Below are 14,912 nucleotides of genomic sequence, written 5' to 3'. Positions count from 1 at the left end.
TGTTTGTGAATTTGACATTCAAATCCAAAACTCAAATTTTTAATCTGGTTAAGATGGCAGGTAAAATTATGAGAACACCTGCACCTCTCAATCCACAGGAGCTTTTTGATCAGGAAACAATCAGGCAGGCTAAGACCCTTCTATCTGTTTACTCTCACGTGTTGTCTTCAGAGTTTAAGCTATTGAACTCAGGAAAGAGGATCCCCTGTGTAAATATAATCGGTATAAGCACTCATTCGTTCCTCTCGCAGTCAAGCTCATTAATGAACAGTGATGAACGTATGACTATGAATTCTTTAATGTACATCTGTGACTAAATGTATGTAGAAATATGAATTGAGGAATGAATGCACATTTTTCAGTGTTTGTAAGTCATGTATGCGAGAACAGAAGAATGTAGGAAGGTGGCTTTTTTGCAAGTATAGAAAATGGTAATTTGCAATTGTCACAGCTCTTTAAGTAGTCCATATGTTTACTGTACATTTGTCTTTTAATTGTTTTAATCCTGTGCTTGTTGTGTGTCTCTGTTGTAACTCTTGCAGCAATTTTTCCCAGTGTCCAGAAGAGATTTCTCCTTAGGGAGACTAATAAAGATACTTACATAGACGTTTACAACATAAATCAGGGCCTGTAATTATATCAAAATGCAAGAAATCTTTGATGTTCATCCCCCCCCCCACACACAGACAATTCATGTGTCGCCACACTTTAAAAAAAAAAAAACTGAGTAATGAAAGTAAATGTCTTCTGTGCAACTGCTGATGTTTAATCAAAAGTTATAAGACATTGTTAATTATTTTACGCACATTCACATTGTATTTGTGTTCTTCACGCAGAGGATGCAAACAAATTATGCACATATGCTTGTCAAAACACACACACACACACACACACACACACACCTTATAAAGTGGTATTAAACACAAATGTGTGGTTTTCTCAGTTGCCCCAGGATTGTTGGTATTGTACTAGGAAACTGAGTGTCTCTCTGTATTGCAAACTTCTCATTAAAAAAAGCCAGTTTTCCCTATTTCACTCGTCTCATGAACAAATAAGATAGCCACGGAAGAAACCTGAGGCTCATCATCCAGCTGGGTTTTTTGCTCGTATAAAATTATATGATAATTTATCAACCCAGACAAATAAGTGCAATTCCGTTGGTAGCTACAGTGTGGGTGAGAGCTGACGGAACAAGTAACTTTGTTCCTTTGAAGGCTGAAAAGCAGAAAACAATACTGTACGTTTTTATACCACTAGCGGTTATACTGTTGCACATCTACAACAAGAAAGCTGGGAAGAAAAGCAGGCATCATGTGCCGTGCTGTTGAAATCTGCTGCATTTTTGTCAATCTTAAACACTGAATCATACATGCGATCAATTTATTATTCATCACATGAAAAAAAAAAAAAAAAAAGGAATACAATTCCAGTGAAATTCAATCTGTCAGTTCTTTCAAGGTATGCATTAAACAGTATATACGCACGCACGCACACGATCTTCCGGTGGTGGTGCTCTGCTGCGGCCCGGGCCGTGCTCCATGTTTAATAATGTTGGCAACTGACTAGTGCTGCCACTAACGACTAGTTTTCTAACAACCAATCTTTCAATTTATTTATAAAAAATAAAAAAAAATTAAAAAAAAATTGTGTCCAATTTATTTTGAACTTCACTGAAGGGCCAAAACATGAAATGTCACCTGTGCCATAAACAATATAAATAACTTAAATGTTACTTTGGCTTTGCTGTAATCAAATCAGTATGTTAAACACAAAGTATAGTACTGCTTGAGTGCAGTAAATCAATGTAACGGGAAACATACATGTGTACAGACAAGGCTAGCAGCAGCAGTGCCGCGTCAGACACGTTTCTGGTGTGCAAAGACAGAAAACGCTACGTAGCCGCCAATCAAAAGCAACAGAAAACGCCACGAAGGCAGTGAGCAGAAGCCCTTAGGCTATACCATAGTCTGGACTAGGCTACTACGCATTGCGTAGCTCCCTCCGCTTCTCTCTGCCTAATAATGAATTACTCTGAAAGTAGGCAGGCATGCAGGGTTTACTACCAAAGTCTAAGTAGCCTGTTTAACATCTAAAGACAGTCATCGCACTAAGTTAAGCAGTACAGACTACCTCACCTTTTCATTAATAATCATATACTTATGTTGTCTTTTTTTTTTTTCTTCTTTTCTGTGGGCGCATCTTGAACAACTCCTGTGTTTCCTTTTTTAGGTGCTCATGCATCCGTGTTAAGCAAGTGAAGTTTGTGTACAGACCACTGTTTTACCAGTTGGCCTGAAATACTCCCATACCTTGGATGCATTTGGTCTAATTCTCGGACTTGATTCCTAGGACTCCCCTGCCTCCGCCATTTTTCATATCAAAAGCAGTGGATGCAGGGGGAGGGGGAAGATAGAGGACAGTAGATTTACCAGCAGGGAGTGCACAGCACATATACTGGTGTGGAGGTGAATTGTAGTGAGCCGTTTGAAGTGGGAGACCAAAAATAAACAGGCTGTCAATAGTAAAACAACACGTCAACTAAAAAAATGGCCGTTGACTTATATTGATGGTCAATTAAGTTGACTAAGTCGACTAATCGCGGTGTCACTACAACTGACTAGTAGTAATTTGTTTTTATTTTTTAGATTTATTAAATGTGATCTTGTAAATATGTATTACTACCATTGTACCAGTAAGGTTTATTGATCAACAGTTTTCTATTTATTGACTGGTATTTTTTAATCTGATAGTAGATTACCATCCACTGTTTGTAATGTATGCAGTATGCAGCACAATGTATCATTGTGCTCAGTGTATTGCATCGTATTGTATTATCATGGTTGGGATAAAACCAAGTGGGGGATAGAAGCTCCGCCTGAGCTTCTCAGTGCCGGCCTTCTAGCCTTGTTCTTGAAGCGACTGGTGTAAATTTCCCTTAAGCAGGGTAGGACACCACCTATTTCATATCCAGCTGAACAAACCAGGGCAAACCAGGGCTTTTTGCAGGGCATAACGTTCCCGGCCAGGAAACTCTCAATCATGCAGAAGTAAAAACTTTCAAGAGAGAACTAAATACATGTACAATCATACAAGATTAATATGAATATAAATAAAAACATGATGGCAAACAGAACATGAAATAGTAAATATTTGGTTGAGAATTTGAAAAAGTGTACTTTAGTAGGATACCTTAATTCTAAAACAATGCCACAATTAATTCCAGTATTATTGTTGTATTTAGCAAACATCCAATGGCAGTAAAATTCATTTTTTCCTAATTAAGTTACATTCCATCTCAACATCCTTCCATCCGGCCCACATTCATGGTTATTTGCACCGTTTTTTTCCTATCTATCCATCTATCCATCTATCCATCCTTTATGCAACTACAATTATTCTCCTGACATTACATTTGCCTTTTCTTCATTGAGCCATTCTAAGATATGAACTGCTGTCTTCCTCACCGTTCTCCCTCTCTCAAGCACACAAACACCCACACATGCATAAATAAAGCACTAAAACACTTTCCAACCACAAAGAAGGGAGCAATATGTCCCAATTCAGTAGATGCCAATCAACTATCAGCAAGCGTGTGGAGCCAGTCAGGACCAGAATTTCTAATATGCATGTGTGTACTCTTCCCAGTATAATGTGTGAGGGGGTAGAGTGGGCATTTACTCTTGCAGGCATAGATATAGCATGACAGACATGGATATCATGACAGACATGGCATGCAATCATGGTCTTAACATTGGAAGGAAATCTTTTTCCAATCACTAAGGCATATTAATGTTTTTGTTGAAGATATTGTTCAGAACAAAAACAACATGAAATCACTCATGCACAAACAGTGTGATACAAACAAATCAAATGTTTGACTAGTAGTACAAGCCAAAAATGGTGTACTTTAGTACACAATTTGCCACCAACATTAAATCTCTGTGAGACTGAACTTCCATTTAAGCGCACTGTGCAGCTGAAGGACCCCTGGAGAGAGAATAACAGACACTCTACATGACAGAGTGGTACTAGTAGCACGAAGTACAGTATGGAGCGAGAAGCAGCAGCCTCAAAGTTTAAGGGCAGGATTTGGAATGGGAAGATGCTCTAGAGAAAATTGTGCAGCGGACATGAATAGATCCTTTGCAATTGACTCGTTATATACATGCATATATGAGTTTATTTATTTATTTTTAGAATTGTTTTTGAATCAAAAATCAATATTGAATCGGAATCAAATGGTCAGGTAATAGCATTAACAACTATTCACTCCAGGCTCAAAGGCTAATGTCAATGTCAGGATTAGCATGCATCCCATACGTCGTTTATCAGAATCTGGTTATTCACCCACTCCGTGGCAGTCTGCTCCCCAGGTAAACTTGACTGTTAAGTGCTGTATCTTAGCTAGGGAGAGCCTCCCCACATTACAAATCCCAATTTAACCCCTGATTGTATTCAGTACCAATATATACACTACTGGAACAACATCAGCAATATAACAGGGTTATGCATAATACAGAACAGCTGTTACGTCAGTTCTACTTTACTTGTGCTTAAGCGAGGGGTCCCCCAATACCCAATACGTATCTTGCATTTTTGGTACTCTCATCAATCTATGCAAGCTATATGGGGAAAGACAACGTCGGCTCCTTTTCCAGTTACCAATGGGGTTAGACAAGGGGGAATATTGTCACCAGTTCTTATTAATTTATATATATGGATGATCTTGCTAGGACATTAGAAGAGTGTAAAACTAGATGTATGTTGGGGGATAGCCATATTAATCATCTGATGTATGCAGATGATTTAATTGTTATGTCTCCATATAGTGCTGGCCTACAGCAACTGCTCAGAGTCTGCTTAAACTATGGGCTACAGTATGACATCAAATTTGATGCTAAAAAATGTATTGTAATGATTGCCAGAACTAAGGAGGACAGGAAGCTAAGCTTTCTTTTTCTTGTCAGGCCAAGAGCTTAACATAGTTACTAAAGTAAAATACTTGGGCCACATCATCAGGGAGGATTTTTGTGATGATGATGACATACAGCGGCAGTGCTGTAAATTATATGGACAAGCAAATACTCTGGCACGCAAATTTGTGTGTTCTGAAGAAGAAAAAAAAAATCTCTTTTCAGAGCATACTGTACTCCACTTTATACCGCTCACCTATGGTGCAGCTACAGTACAGCAAAGATAAACAAGATAAAGATGGCATACAATGATGCACTTAGAATTTTGTGGAAGCGTCCAAGATGGACCAGTGCTAGCCATTTGTTTGTGACGCGTAATGTTCCGACCTTCCATGCAGTGCTGAGGAATTTTATGTACAGATTCATATCCCAATTAACCAAGTCAAATATTACAATTTTAACTGCTATTACCAATCCTACATTTAGTGATACCAGATATTCGTCAAAACTCTGGAAACACTGGAGCACGCATATGTACCCGTTTTAACTATCGGGCATAGCTATTTGTATGTCTGTATGTACAGTGAGGGAAAAAAGTATTTGAAAAAGTATTCCCCTGCTGATTTTGTACGTTTGCCCAGTGACGAAGAAATGATCAGTCTATAATTTTAAAGATAAATTTATTTGAACAGTGTTGTGGTCAGATGAGACCAAAATGGGGCTCTTTGGCATCAACTCAGCTCGCCGGGTTTGGAGGAGGAGGGATGCTGCCTATGACCCCAAGAACACCATCCCTACTGTCAAACATGGGAGGTGGAAACATTCTGCTTTTGGGGTGTTTTTCTGCTAAGGGGACTGGACAACTTCACCGCGTCAATGGGACGATGGTTGGGGCCATGCACCGTCAAATCTTGGGTGAGAACCTTCTTCCCTCAGCCAGGGCATTGAAAATGGGTCGTGGACGGGTATTCCAGCATGACAATGACCCAGAACACACGGCCAAGGTAACAAAGGAGTGGCTCAAGAAGAAGCACATTAAGTGTGAGTGGCCGAGCCAGTCTCCAGACCTTAATCCCATAGAAAATCTGTGGAGGGAGCTGAAGGTTTGAGTTGCCAAACGTCAGCATCGAAACCCTAATGACTTGGAGAAGATCTGCAACGAGGAGTGGGACAAAATCCCTCTTGAGGTGTGTGCAAACCTGGTGGTCTACTACAAGAAACGTCTGACCTCTGTAATTGCTAACAAGGGTTTTGCCACCAAGTACTAAGTCATGTTTTGCAGAAGGGTCAAATACATATTTCCCTCATTAAAATGCAAATCAATTTATAACATTTCTGACATGCATTTTTCTGGATTTGTTTTTGTTGTTATTCTGTCTCTCACTGTTCAAATCTACCATTAAAATTATAGACTGATCCTTTCTTTGTCAGTGGGCAAACGTACAAAATCAGCAGAGGATCAAATACTTTTTCCTTCACTGTACTGCATGTATAAATGTATGTTTGTTTTGTATGTCTCCTTTATGTTATTTCTGGGAGTCATTTTGTCTGTATTTATGTTTGTGTGTATTGTATTAAGTGTATTGTAATGTGTTATGTGTACATTTTATCTGGACCTTGAGTCTGTAAATTAGGTTGATAATAGTAACGACTGATATTTTAGACTGAATCAAAGCTAGCGGTTAGCCGGGAAGCTAACGCAGGTGGAGGCTAACCGTTGTCTTAATACATCCATGAGGCGGCTGACCGCTACAACTATGACAGATCGTGCCGTACAGATCGTGTATCGATGTATTAGCTAAGAGAAATTGTGGACAAATGTACTTTGATAAAAGTAAAAAGTACATCAGTTAAAATGTCCTATGTGTAAACTTTACTGCCTGCGTAACCAAGAAAAAAAAAAATGATGTTCTTGAACTATTACAGTACATTAAAGAACGTTTTTAGGCTCCAAATATGAAGTGCATTGCCATCACAACACACACACCTCACTGCACAGAGCCCTCCTGTCCAAACCACAATACTGACTCTCTATAGCTGGCGCTCTGAAGCCTGAGCATAATTATTAATTGCACAAGCAGCAAAGAGGAGCAAATTCATACAGTTAGCTGCCCCACTAACACAGAACGTTTAGGGAACGTTAGTTTATGGTTCTCTGAAAGGTTAGTTCAAACCAAACCAAAATCTAACGTTTAGGGAATGATCCCTCCAGGTTATAATGTTCCCTAAATGTTAAGGGAACCGATCAACTGTTACGTTCCTGTTAGGGTGTTTTTGGGTGTTCTGAGTTTTTGAAGTACCATAACAGGTTTGCAGTCACTTGATTTAGATTCACTCAAAAAAGATTGGTCTTATAAACTCTAGGTAAGATAAAGAGCATAGCAAGAGATTTATTTTAAGGCTTATATCAATTTAGCTTAAAACAATACTTTTGTGCTTGACTTTTTTTTTATTGTATTAGTGAAAATACTTAAAACAAGACTATCAATGGAACGATTTTCACAACTAAGAAAATTCACTTTCATTTCACTTCTAACAAGTGGCTCAGTTTACAAATCAAACTGTTACCCCCCCACGCCAGTAGGGGGAAGACCTCTGCTCTGAGGTGACCAATTCAAGTCCTTCCGTGTTGAAGACTACAGGACCGGACCACGCTAGCTTCCAATCTCACAAAAAAGTAAGTGAAATACTTTACAGTTTAATGATGTTGTGGTTGTAATGGCAGGGTTTGTGGTTTAACATTGAGCTCTTACCTTGTAGGGCTTTGTTTTTTTCCCTCGTCGCCATCTTGCCAGTCAAGCATTGAGTTGCTCAAAATCTTTTCTTTTTAGTAAACTCTTTGTGTGCAAACAATGTTCTCAATTCTGGAGTTTATGTGTGGAGCCCTTGGTAAGACTTAAAAGTGTCACTTCCAAACTAATTGTGCATTTAAACGAACGTTTGACTCAGGTACATTGACAAAAAGATCCTAGGTTGCATTTTGGCGTGAGTTGTGCTTCAAATGGACTTTACAGTATATTGCACTTTGTTTGCTGCTGTGCACAACGTGTCTGCTTTGCCGCATTGTGTGTTTTGTGTCATTGTGTTAACCTGCTTGGGTTCTTGTTATAAATAAGATATACCGTTTTTTTCAATTAGTTTTAGTGTACAGTACATAAAGTAAATAAAGCCAGTACAATCCAAGTCATTTTAGGCAAGTCACTCCGTGGTCTTAAAAGTTTGGGAAGTTTGGGGTCCCCTACTGGACCCCGCGACCCGATACCGGATAAGCGGATGAAGATGGATGGATGGACTCCGTGGTCATCTTGCAACGCACTTTAGGCAGTTATCGGCAAGCTAAGTGAAGGGGAAAGCATACAGGAAGGGACGTAATATGTGTAGGCTACACAGCTGCCATACTGGCTTTACAAACTAACTCCATGCATTTCTAAGGATGCTGTGTCTCCCCATTAGAAGGTCTCTGAGCTACAATGCAGAAATCCTGTCACATACAATGTTTACACTGACTGTATACAGTCACATTTTTTTGCGCGTCTCTTCCGTTCAGGTCAGCAGACGTCATTGCCTCCACCACCTGCATCTAAGTTGCAAGACAAGCGATTGTCAAACAGCATACAGTGGCTAGAATAAGTTTACACACCCATGCTAAAGTTGATTAAAAAGAGGAATAAAAAAAAAAAAAACACCTTTATGTCTTAATTCAAAAACATTTAGGAAAATACAACCTTTTATGGACATCAACTTTCTTTGTGAATGAATAATGTATTGTAAATAAATGTTCTTCCTTAAAATACAGGGGGCATAAGTATACATAACCCTATGTTAAATTCCCATAGATTTATTATATACATTTTTATTTTTAAAGGCCAGATACTTCATGGATCTAGGATACTATGCATCCTGATAAAGTTCCCTTGGCCTTTGGAATTAAAATAACACCCCTACCTAGAGATTGGCAAGGTGTGATTTCAGTTGCCTTGATAGCTGGTTTGATTTGCATTGAGAGATGATCTTATGGAAAGTTCACCATGCCTATCTCTAGGTATGGTGAATGATGTGTGATGATATGGGGGTGTTATTTTAATTCCAAAGACCAAGGGAACTTTATCAGGATGCATAGTATCCTGGATCCATGAAATAACTGTTTTAAAAAAGAAATCTGCCTGCCTCTATGGGAATTTAACAAAGGGGTGTGTATACTTATGCACCCTGTATTTTAAGAAGAACATTTATTTATTTACAATACATTATTCATTCACAAAGAAAATTGGTGTCCTTAAAAGGTTGGACTTTCCTACAAAAATGTTAACTAAGGCATTAAAATCAATTTCCAAAAGATGTTTTTTTATTCCTCTTTTTAAATCAACTTTACTAAGAACTTAGTGTGTGAACTAATTCAAGCCACTGTAGGTTCATCTTTTGCAATGGCATACGTGTGCAAGAAACCTACCATCAATGAACTGACCAATATTCATATCATATTCATATTTTTGTAGATGGGTCAACACCACACAGGAAACCAGCTGGTTGCCCAGTGCTAGATGGGTTGTAACGCAAGCTCGGCCTGCCACTTTGGCTTGGGACCTATTGACAGTACAGTTGTTTTGAATTTTTTCCAATTAAAACACAATTGCATGACAAGGAACTTGAGAGAAACTTTAACTTTTTTGTTGTCAACAGCAGAACATCATCACACAAAAGGGAGGTGGCTCAGCCATGGAGATGGAAATGAGAGGCACAAAGACTCACTTAAGTTGTTCACATATATGTATATAATGCTTAACAACAAAACTAACAACATTCATTTTTCCATAGCCATGAGGACATCCGTTACCTGCATGGCACAGCAGATGGATGCATATGAGGAGAAGATAGATGAGCTGCTCATGCTCTTAAGGAACTCCTTGACAGCTCCCTCTGCTCCAGTCGATGACATGTTGCTGTCGCCCTGCTCAACAGTCACAGAGCTGCAGGAGTTTGATAGGAGTCTCGGTCAACAGGAGAGGAGGAACTAAATGGTAAGTAAGTGGCAATAGTCCTGCCCTAAGATTAACACTATATAATTGCATAACTTCAATTATCATTATAACTGAACTGACTTCTCTTACAAAATGAGATTATACAAGCTTTCCACTTTGTTCTACATGTATAATGTGTGTTTCTCTATGTTTTACAGCAACCTTTCCAGACAAGCCTTGGAAGTTCAACTGGATGTATTGCCATCTGTTGCATGCTACGGCGAGGGGTGCAACCAATGATGTTCTAAAACTCTATAGCCTGTGGGGCAAAAGGCAAAGAAGGTCTTCCAGGACCTGACAATCTGCAGGGTTATAACCGGCATTGTTCACATCAGTACTATGCTCAGCTTGGTTGATAAGGATTTAATTTGACTTTGTCAACCGGTTCATTCTTAGTATGACACATCAAACTATTGTTTCTTTCTTTTTAGATAAGAAGGACTGAGCCTTCAAAACCATGGAGCACTATTTTTTTGCAGGAAGCATGGCCTTTCACAAGAGCTGTTGGCCATCTTCTACACTGCTACCATCCTACTGCCTCCTCCCCTTGCAGGCATTTCAGATCCCTGCATACAAAAACCACCAGACACAAGAACAGCTTCATTTCCACTGCCATCCCTCTCCTGAACTGCTGATAAGGGAGGTCATCCCCACTTTGGCCATTCACCTACACACTGTATTTTCCAGACTATAAGTCACATTTTTCGCAGAACGTTATAAATAAATAAATAAATAAATAAACTCTTATGCAACCAAAACACAACCAAACCTAACCTTCAGAGAACGTTCCCGCAACCAAAAACGAACGTTCTGGGAACCAAAAATGGTTAGCTGGGTGACACCAAAATGACCAACAATGCAACGACACCACGGCGGGTGCAAGGGAATGAATTAACTTCACTTCTTACGTATTTAACAGTAGAATAATTCACCAAAGCAGACAACAGATATCAATAATGCACACACTAACAAACCAGCAAAGAGAGATGCAGCTTTTGCACAACACAACGCTATTAACGTCTTCCAAAGAGAGTGTGCTCTTTATATATCTATGGTTGTACTTACCTGTCTGAACGGTATTCTGAAGGCCTTCTTCCATTTGTCCGCTCGTCCATTCTCAAAGCAACCAGTCCACTCAGCCGCTCTGTCCCAGTGTATCTAACCAGTCCACTCGACATCTCAGTCCCACTGCGCTTCCACATTGTTCTTAACATTTTTTAGCTGAAAGAAGCTCTGCAATCATTTCAAGGATTCGTGTCACAAACAGCAGAAAGGCCTCACACGCACTGAGTGAAAGTCAAAGCTCCCGAATACAACTCGCCGCTTGCATTTCAACATTTAGCATTTTACCACCCAGTAGGCTATACACCTGTGGCTCCATCTTGGGTGTGTTTGCAAGGCCAAAGTTACCAATGTCCTTTCTTGATTAGTAGCGTACGCCAGTCCTGTCCTGCGGGCTACAATTTATCTTTAAATAGCCTAATCTTCTTTAAAAGCACCAATACTGGAGGACAGTGTAGGCCTACTGTCCATCCAACATCCCTAACTTTAGGTTCAGCTGCAGACCCCCCCCTCTACTTAACTGTTGCACATGTTACCCTGGGTCTGTTACACTCACACTTGTCCCCAGCAAAACAATGACAGGTAGGAACTAAAATTACGGACATTAAATAGCAATTTAAATGTTACATGTTAAATATAAAAATAAAGTAATGATTAAATGTAACTATTATTGATTTTTTTGTGCTTTAATTGATAATGGAGTAATATAATATAATGTGACAACATGCAGTAACTTAGTATGGTAAACTTAAGTCATTCAAATAATACATGTAGTGTACAGTAAGGTTATACTAACCTCAACCCATAATGACTTAATTTTGTATAATTCTCTATTAAATTGTTTTGTTTATGTAGTGTTACTAGTGTTGTATTGTGTGTTTAACAATGCTGTGTCTCTCTTTATGTCTCTATTGCTTTCTATCTATCACTATAGCATAAATCACTTACAGTTCTATCTCTGTTGTTAGATGTGGTTTATTTCCATGCATGCCCTCATTGATGTGTGCCAAAAGCAACCCCATAGTATAAAGTGTGGTTGCACTAACATGCTTGAACTAAACCTTAAATGCCTTGTGAATGTATACAAGAAATTCGGTTAAACCTGTATAAGTTTGTGCTACAAAGGATTTAACACAAGGAGGCCAGAGAAAACAAGATGTTTTTTGGAAAGGTGTACTTAAGCCAAGGAGATGGAGAAGGAGAAGGTGATGAGAAAAGAACATTGTTTCATATGGAAAAGACTGACTGCGACATGAAGCTTCAGGTGTCTTGAGAATCAGTAACTCGACACCCATCAGCAGCCCCTTTCTGATCCCGTCTGTCTTTAACTCATCCCTAATCATGCTTTGCTACGGAAATAAAATTTGAGCTCAAGCCTATTGAATGTTGTCCTTCTCTTCATGGTTTGGTCTCATTATAGACACTTACACTCTTATTTAGTATCCTGATTTATTTTAAGTATGTTTGTGGTTTATATAGACAATTATATTCAATTGTATGTGTACGAGGCAAGAATGTCCTGTAAATCGCATGGATTTTTTTACCAGACAACCTATCGCCGGTAATCTACCAATTTGATCATACACAAGGACAGATAAAACAACTAGTGCAGCGAGAGAGAGAGAAATTGAGCATTTTATATAGTCTGGTTCAAGCAGGTAAGAGTTACTACTAAACATGTGCTTCCTTCTACAGCTAAACACAGTCATTACATTTGGGAAACTATAGCTTTTGGGTAGACCTATTCTCACAGACCCATGGCTTTCTAAGCAGAATGGAATATGAATGTCAAAAGAAGAAAAAAAAAGATTTGAGGGTTTTTGTAAGATCTTAGTTATTTATAAATCTATTTCTTTCAGCCCCTCTTTGTTGTTTCTATAACAGTTCTACGCTCTTTTCTGCAGCCTTCTCTGTCGTGCATGTTTAAATCAACATTACATCCTTAGCTTAGCTGAAAGAAAGGGATTTTTCAGCCTTTTTATTTTTTGAGTTGTTGTTTGATCAATCTAATCAGTCTCAGTCTTTATTCTTGGATTATTAACCAATGGTACCAGTATGCTGGAATAGGAATGTACAAAACACTTATTTGGATTTATTTTTTAAATTGGCTGATACAGATTTCATTTTTGTCAAATGTATTTAGAAAAACTCCCAGTTCTTAACTTTAAATTAGGAAACAAAGGTATTTAGACCTACACTCCTAACTATAGTTTCCATCTTGGTCTTATTGATTGATTGATTGATTGATTGATTATTTATTTTCACTACAAAAACATCAAGACAGCATTATATATCACACAAAAAAGATGTGACGGATGACTGCCGAAAAACCCTCCAAGGGGCTTAATAAGTGGCAATCTCCATAAAAACAATAACATTTAACAATTTAAAAACAATTTGTTATTATGTAAAAAACTAAAAAAACAAAAACAAAAACAAACCAGCAAACAACAATAAAAACAAAAACAAACAAAAAACAAAAATAAAAAAAAACCAAGAACACATTTAATTTGTATGAAACAACTTAAAAATAAATTTAGAACATAAACCCAAATGGAAAATTCAGAGAACTTAGGAGCAATAATTTGACTCTCGGTTTAAAAAGTTCTTTAGAAAGCTCAGTGAGTGAGGTGGGGAGACTGTTCCATATCTTTGACCCTCTATACAATACACTAAACTGTGTTTGAGTCGTGCGAGAATAGGGAGGCCTAAAGACAACTACTACGAGTTGGATACTGATGAATTCATTAAAAGTGAAAATATTACAAAGGTGCTGGGGAAATAACTTTTTTATAGAGCTATAAACAATTAAAGCAATTTGGAGTTGATTCACTTGATATACAGTAAGAATACTTGCATGAGAAAACAAAGATTCAGAGGGGTGTCTACGATTTACACAAAATATTATTCTTAAAGCTCGCTTCTGAAGACGAAAGATAGATTCCAGTTTAGTTGGGTGGGTGCTAGCCCAAGCAACATTGCAATAATTGATATAAGGATACAACATTGAGTAATACAACATAATCGCAACTTGTCTGTTAATCAAGTGCCGAGTTTTTCCTAGTACACCAACCACTTTAGCTAATTTTGTACTTGTGGCACTAATGTGAGGTTTCCAGGATAAAGAGTCATCTAATGTAATGCCAAGGAAACGAGCAGTTTTAACATTTTTAATGGAGATATCATCAATTTGAATTTTCATTGAAGATTAACTGTATCTGACTTATACCGAAAAACATATACTGTTTTTTATCTTGATTTTCGATACCTGGAGGAGAAGTTTGGTACGACCTTGAAACACACACACCACGCTAGATATTGTCCAAGTTTCAGTAACTACTTTTATTAAAATTTCAGGGCTTTTATGAGAGTAAAACACACTTATGCCTGAGAAAAGTAATGCATTGCTTTGGGATGACCACTATTTTTTTCCAAAAACCTACGCAAGACCAAAATGACCTTTTCTTTTATTCATGGCCTGGTCAGGCTTTATAAATGGAGTCAGCATGACAGGAAATCTAGAAAGGACTTGAAGACTACTGACAAAATGCACATGCTGACAGGTAAGGCATCACATTTAGATAGAAAGACAGTTGTTTTGTAATTGTATTGACAGAAATTACACCCGTTTATTTAGTCGAGCAGTGATTTTGATTTATACAACTGATAAGAAGAAGGCAGTACGCCAGCAGACAATAATGATATTTGATGATTGGGTGCCTGGTTAGCACACCTGGTAGAGTGTGCCTCCAATTTACAGAGGCTCAGTCCTAGACGCAGCGGCTGCGGTTTCGGTTTCAAACTGCAGCCCTTTGCTGCATATCATTCCCCTTCTCTCTCTCCCCTTTCATGTCTTAAGCTGTCCTGTCAGAAATAAAGGCCTTTCAATCTTTAAAAAAAAAAAAAAAAAAAGATGTCA

General features: G+C 38.3%; 1 protein-coding gene and 1 long non-coding RNA gene across 2 annotated transcripts in view; one reads left to right on the top strand and one right to left on the bottom strand.

The window, feature by feature from the left end:
- Positions 1-11,553, bottom strand: part of LOC116685729 (uncharacterized) — a 34,662-nt gene extending 23,109 nt beyond the window's left edge. The window contains exon 1 of the long non-coding RNA XR_004331036.1: positions 10,997-11,553. This is a non-coding gene — a long non-coding RNA (uncharacterized LOC116685729). The remainder of the gene's footprint in view (positions 1-10,996) is intronic.
- A 2,958-nt stretch (positions 11,554-14,511) lies between these two features.
- smtla (somatolactin alpha) overlaps positions 14,512-14,912 on the top strand; it is a 4,508-nt gene continuing 4,107 nt past the window's right edge. The window contains exon 1 of the mRNA XM_032510639.1: positions 14,512-14,556. Within this exon, the coding sequence (XP_032366530.1) occupies positions 14,541-14,556 (16 nt within the window). The 5' untranslated portion in view covers positions 14,512-14,540. The remainder of the gene's footprint in view (positions 14,557-14,912) is intronic.

The sequence above is a fragment of the Etheostoma spectabile genome, chromosome 3, assembly GCF_008692095.1.
Source record: "Etheostoma spectabile isolate EspeVRDwgs_2016 chromosome 3, UIUC_Espe_1.0, whole genome shotgun sequence".
Taxonomy (NCBI): domain Eukaryota; kingdom Metazoa; phylum Chordata; class Actinopteri; order Perciformes; family Percidae; genus Etheostoma; species Etheostoma spectabile.
This window is presented reverse-complemented; position numbering and strand designations above follow the sequence as displayed.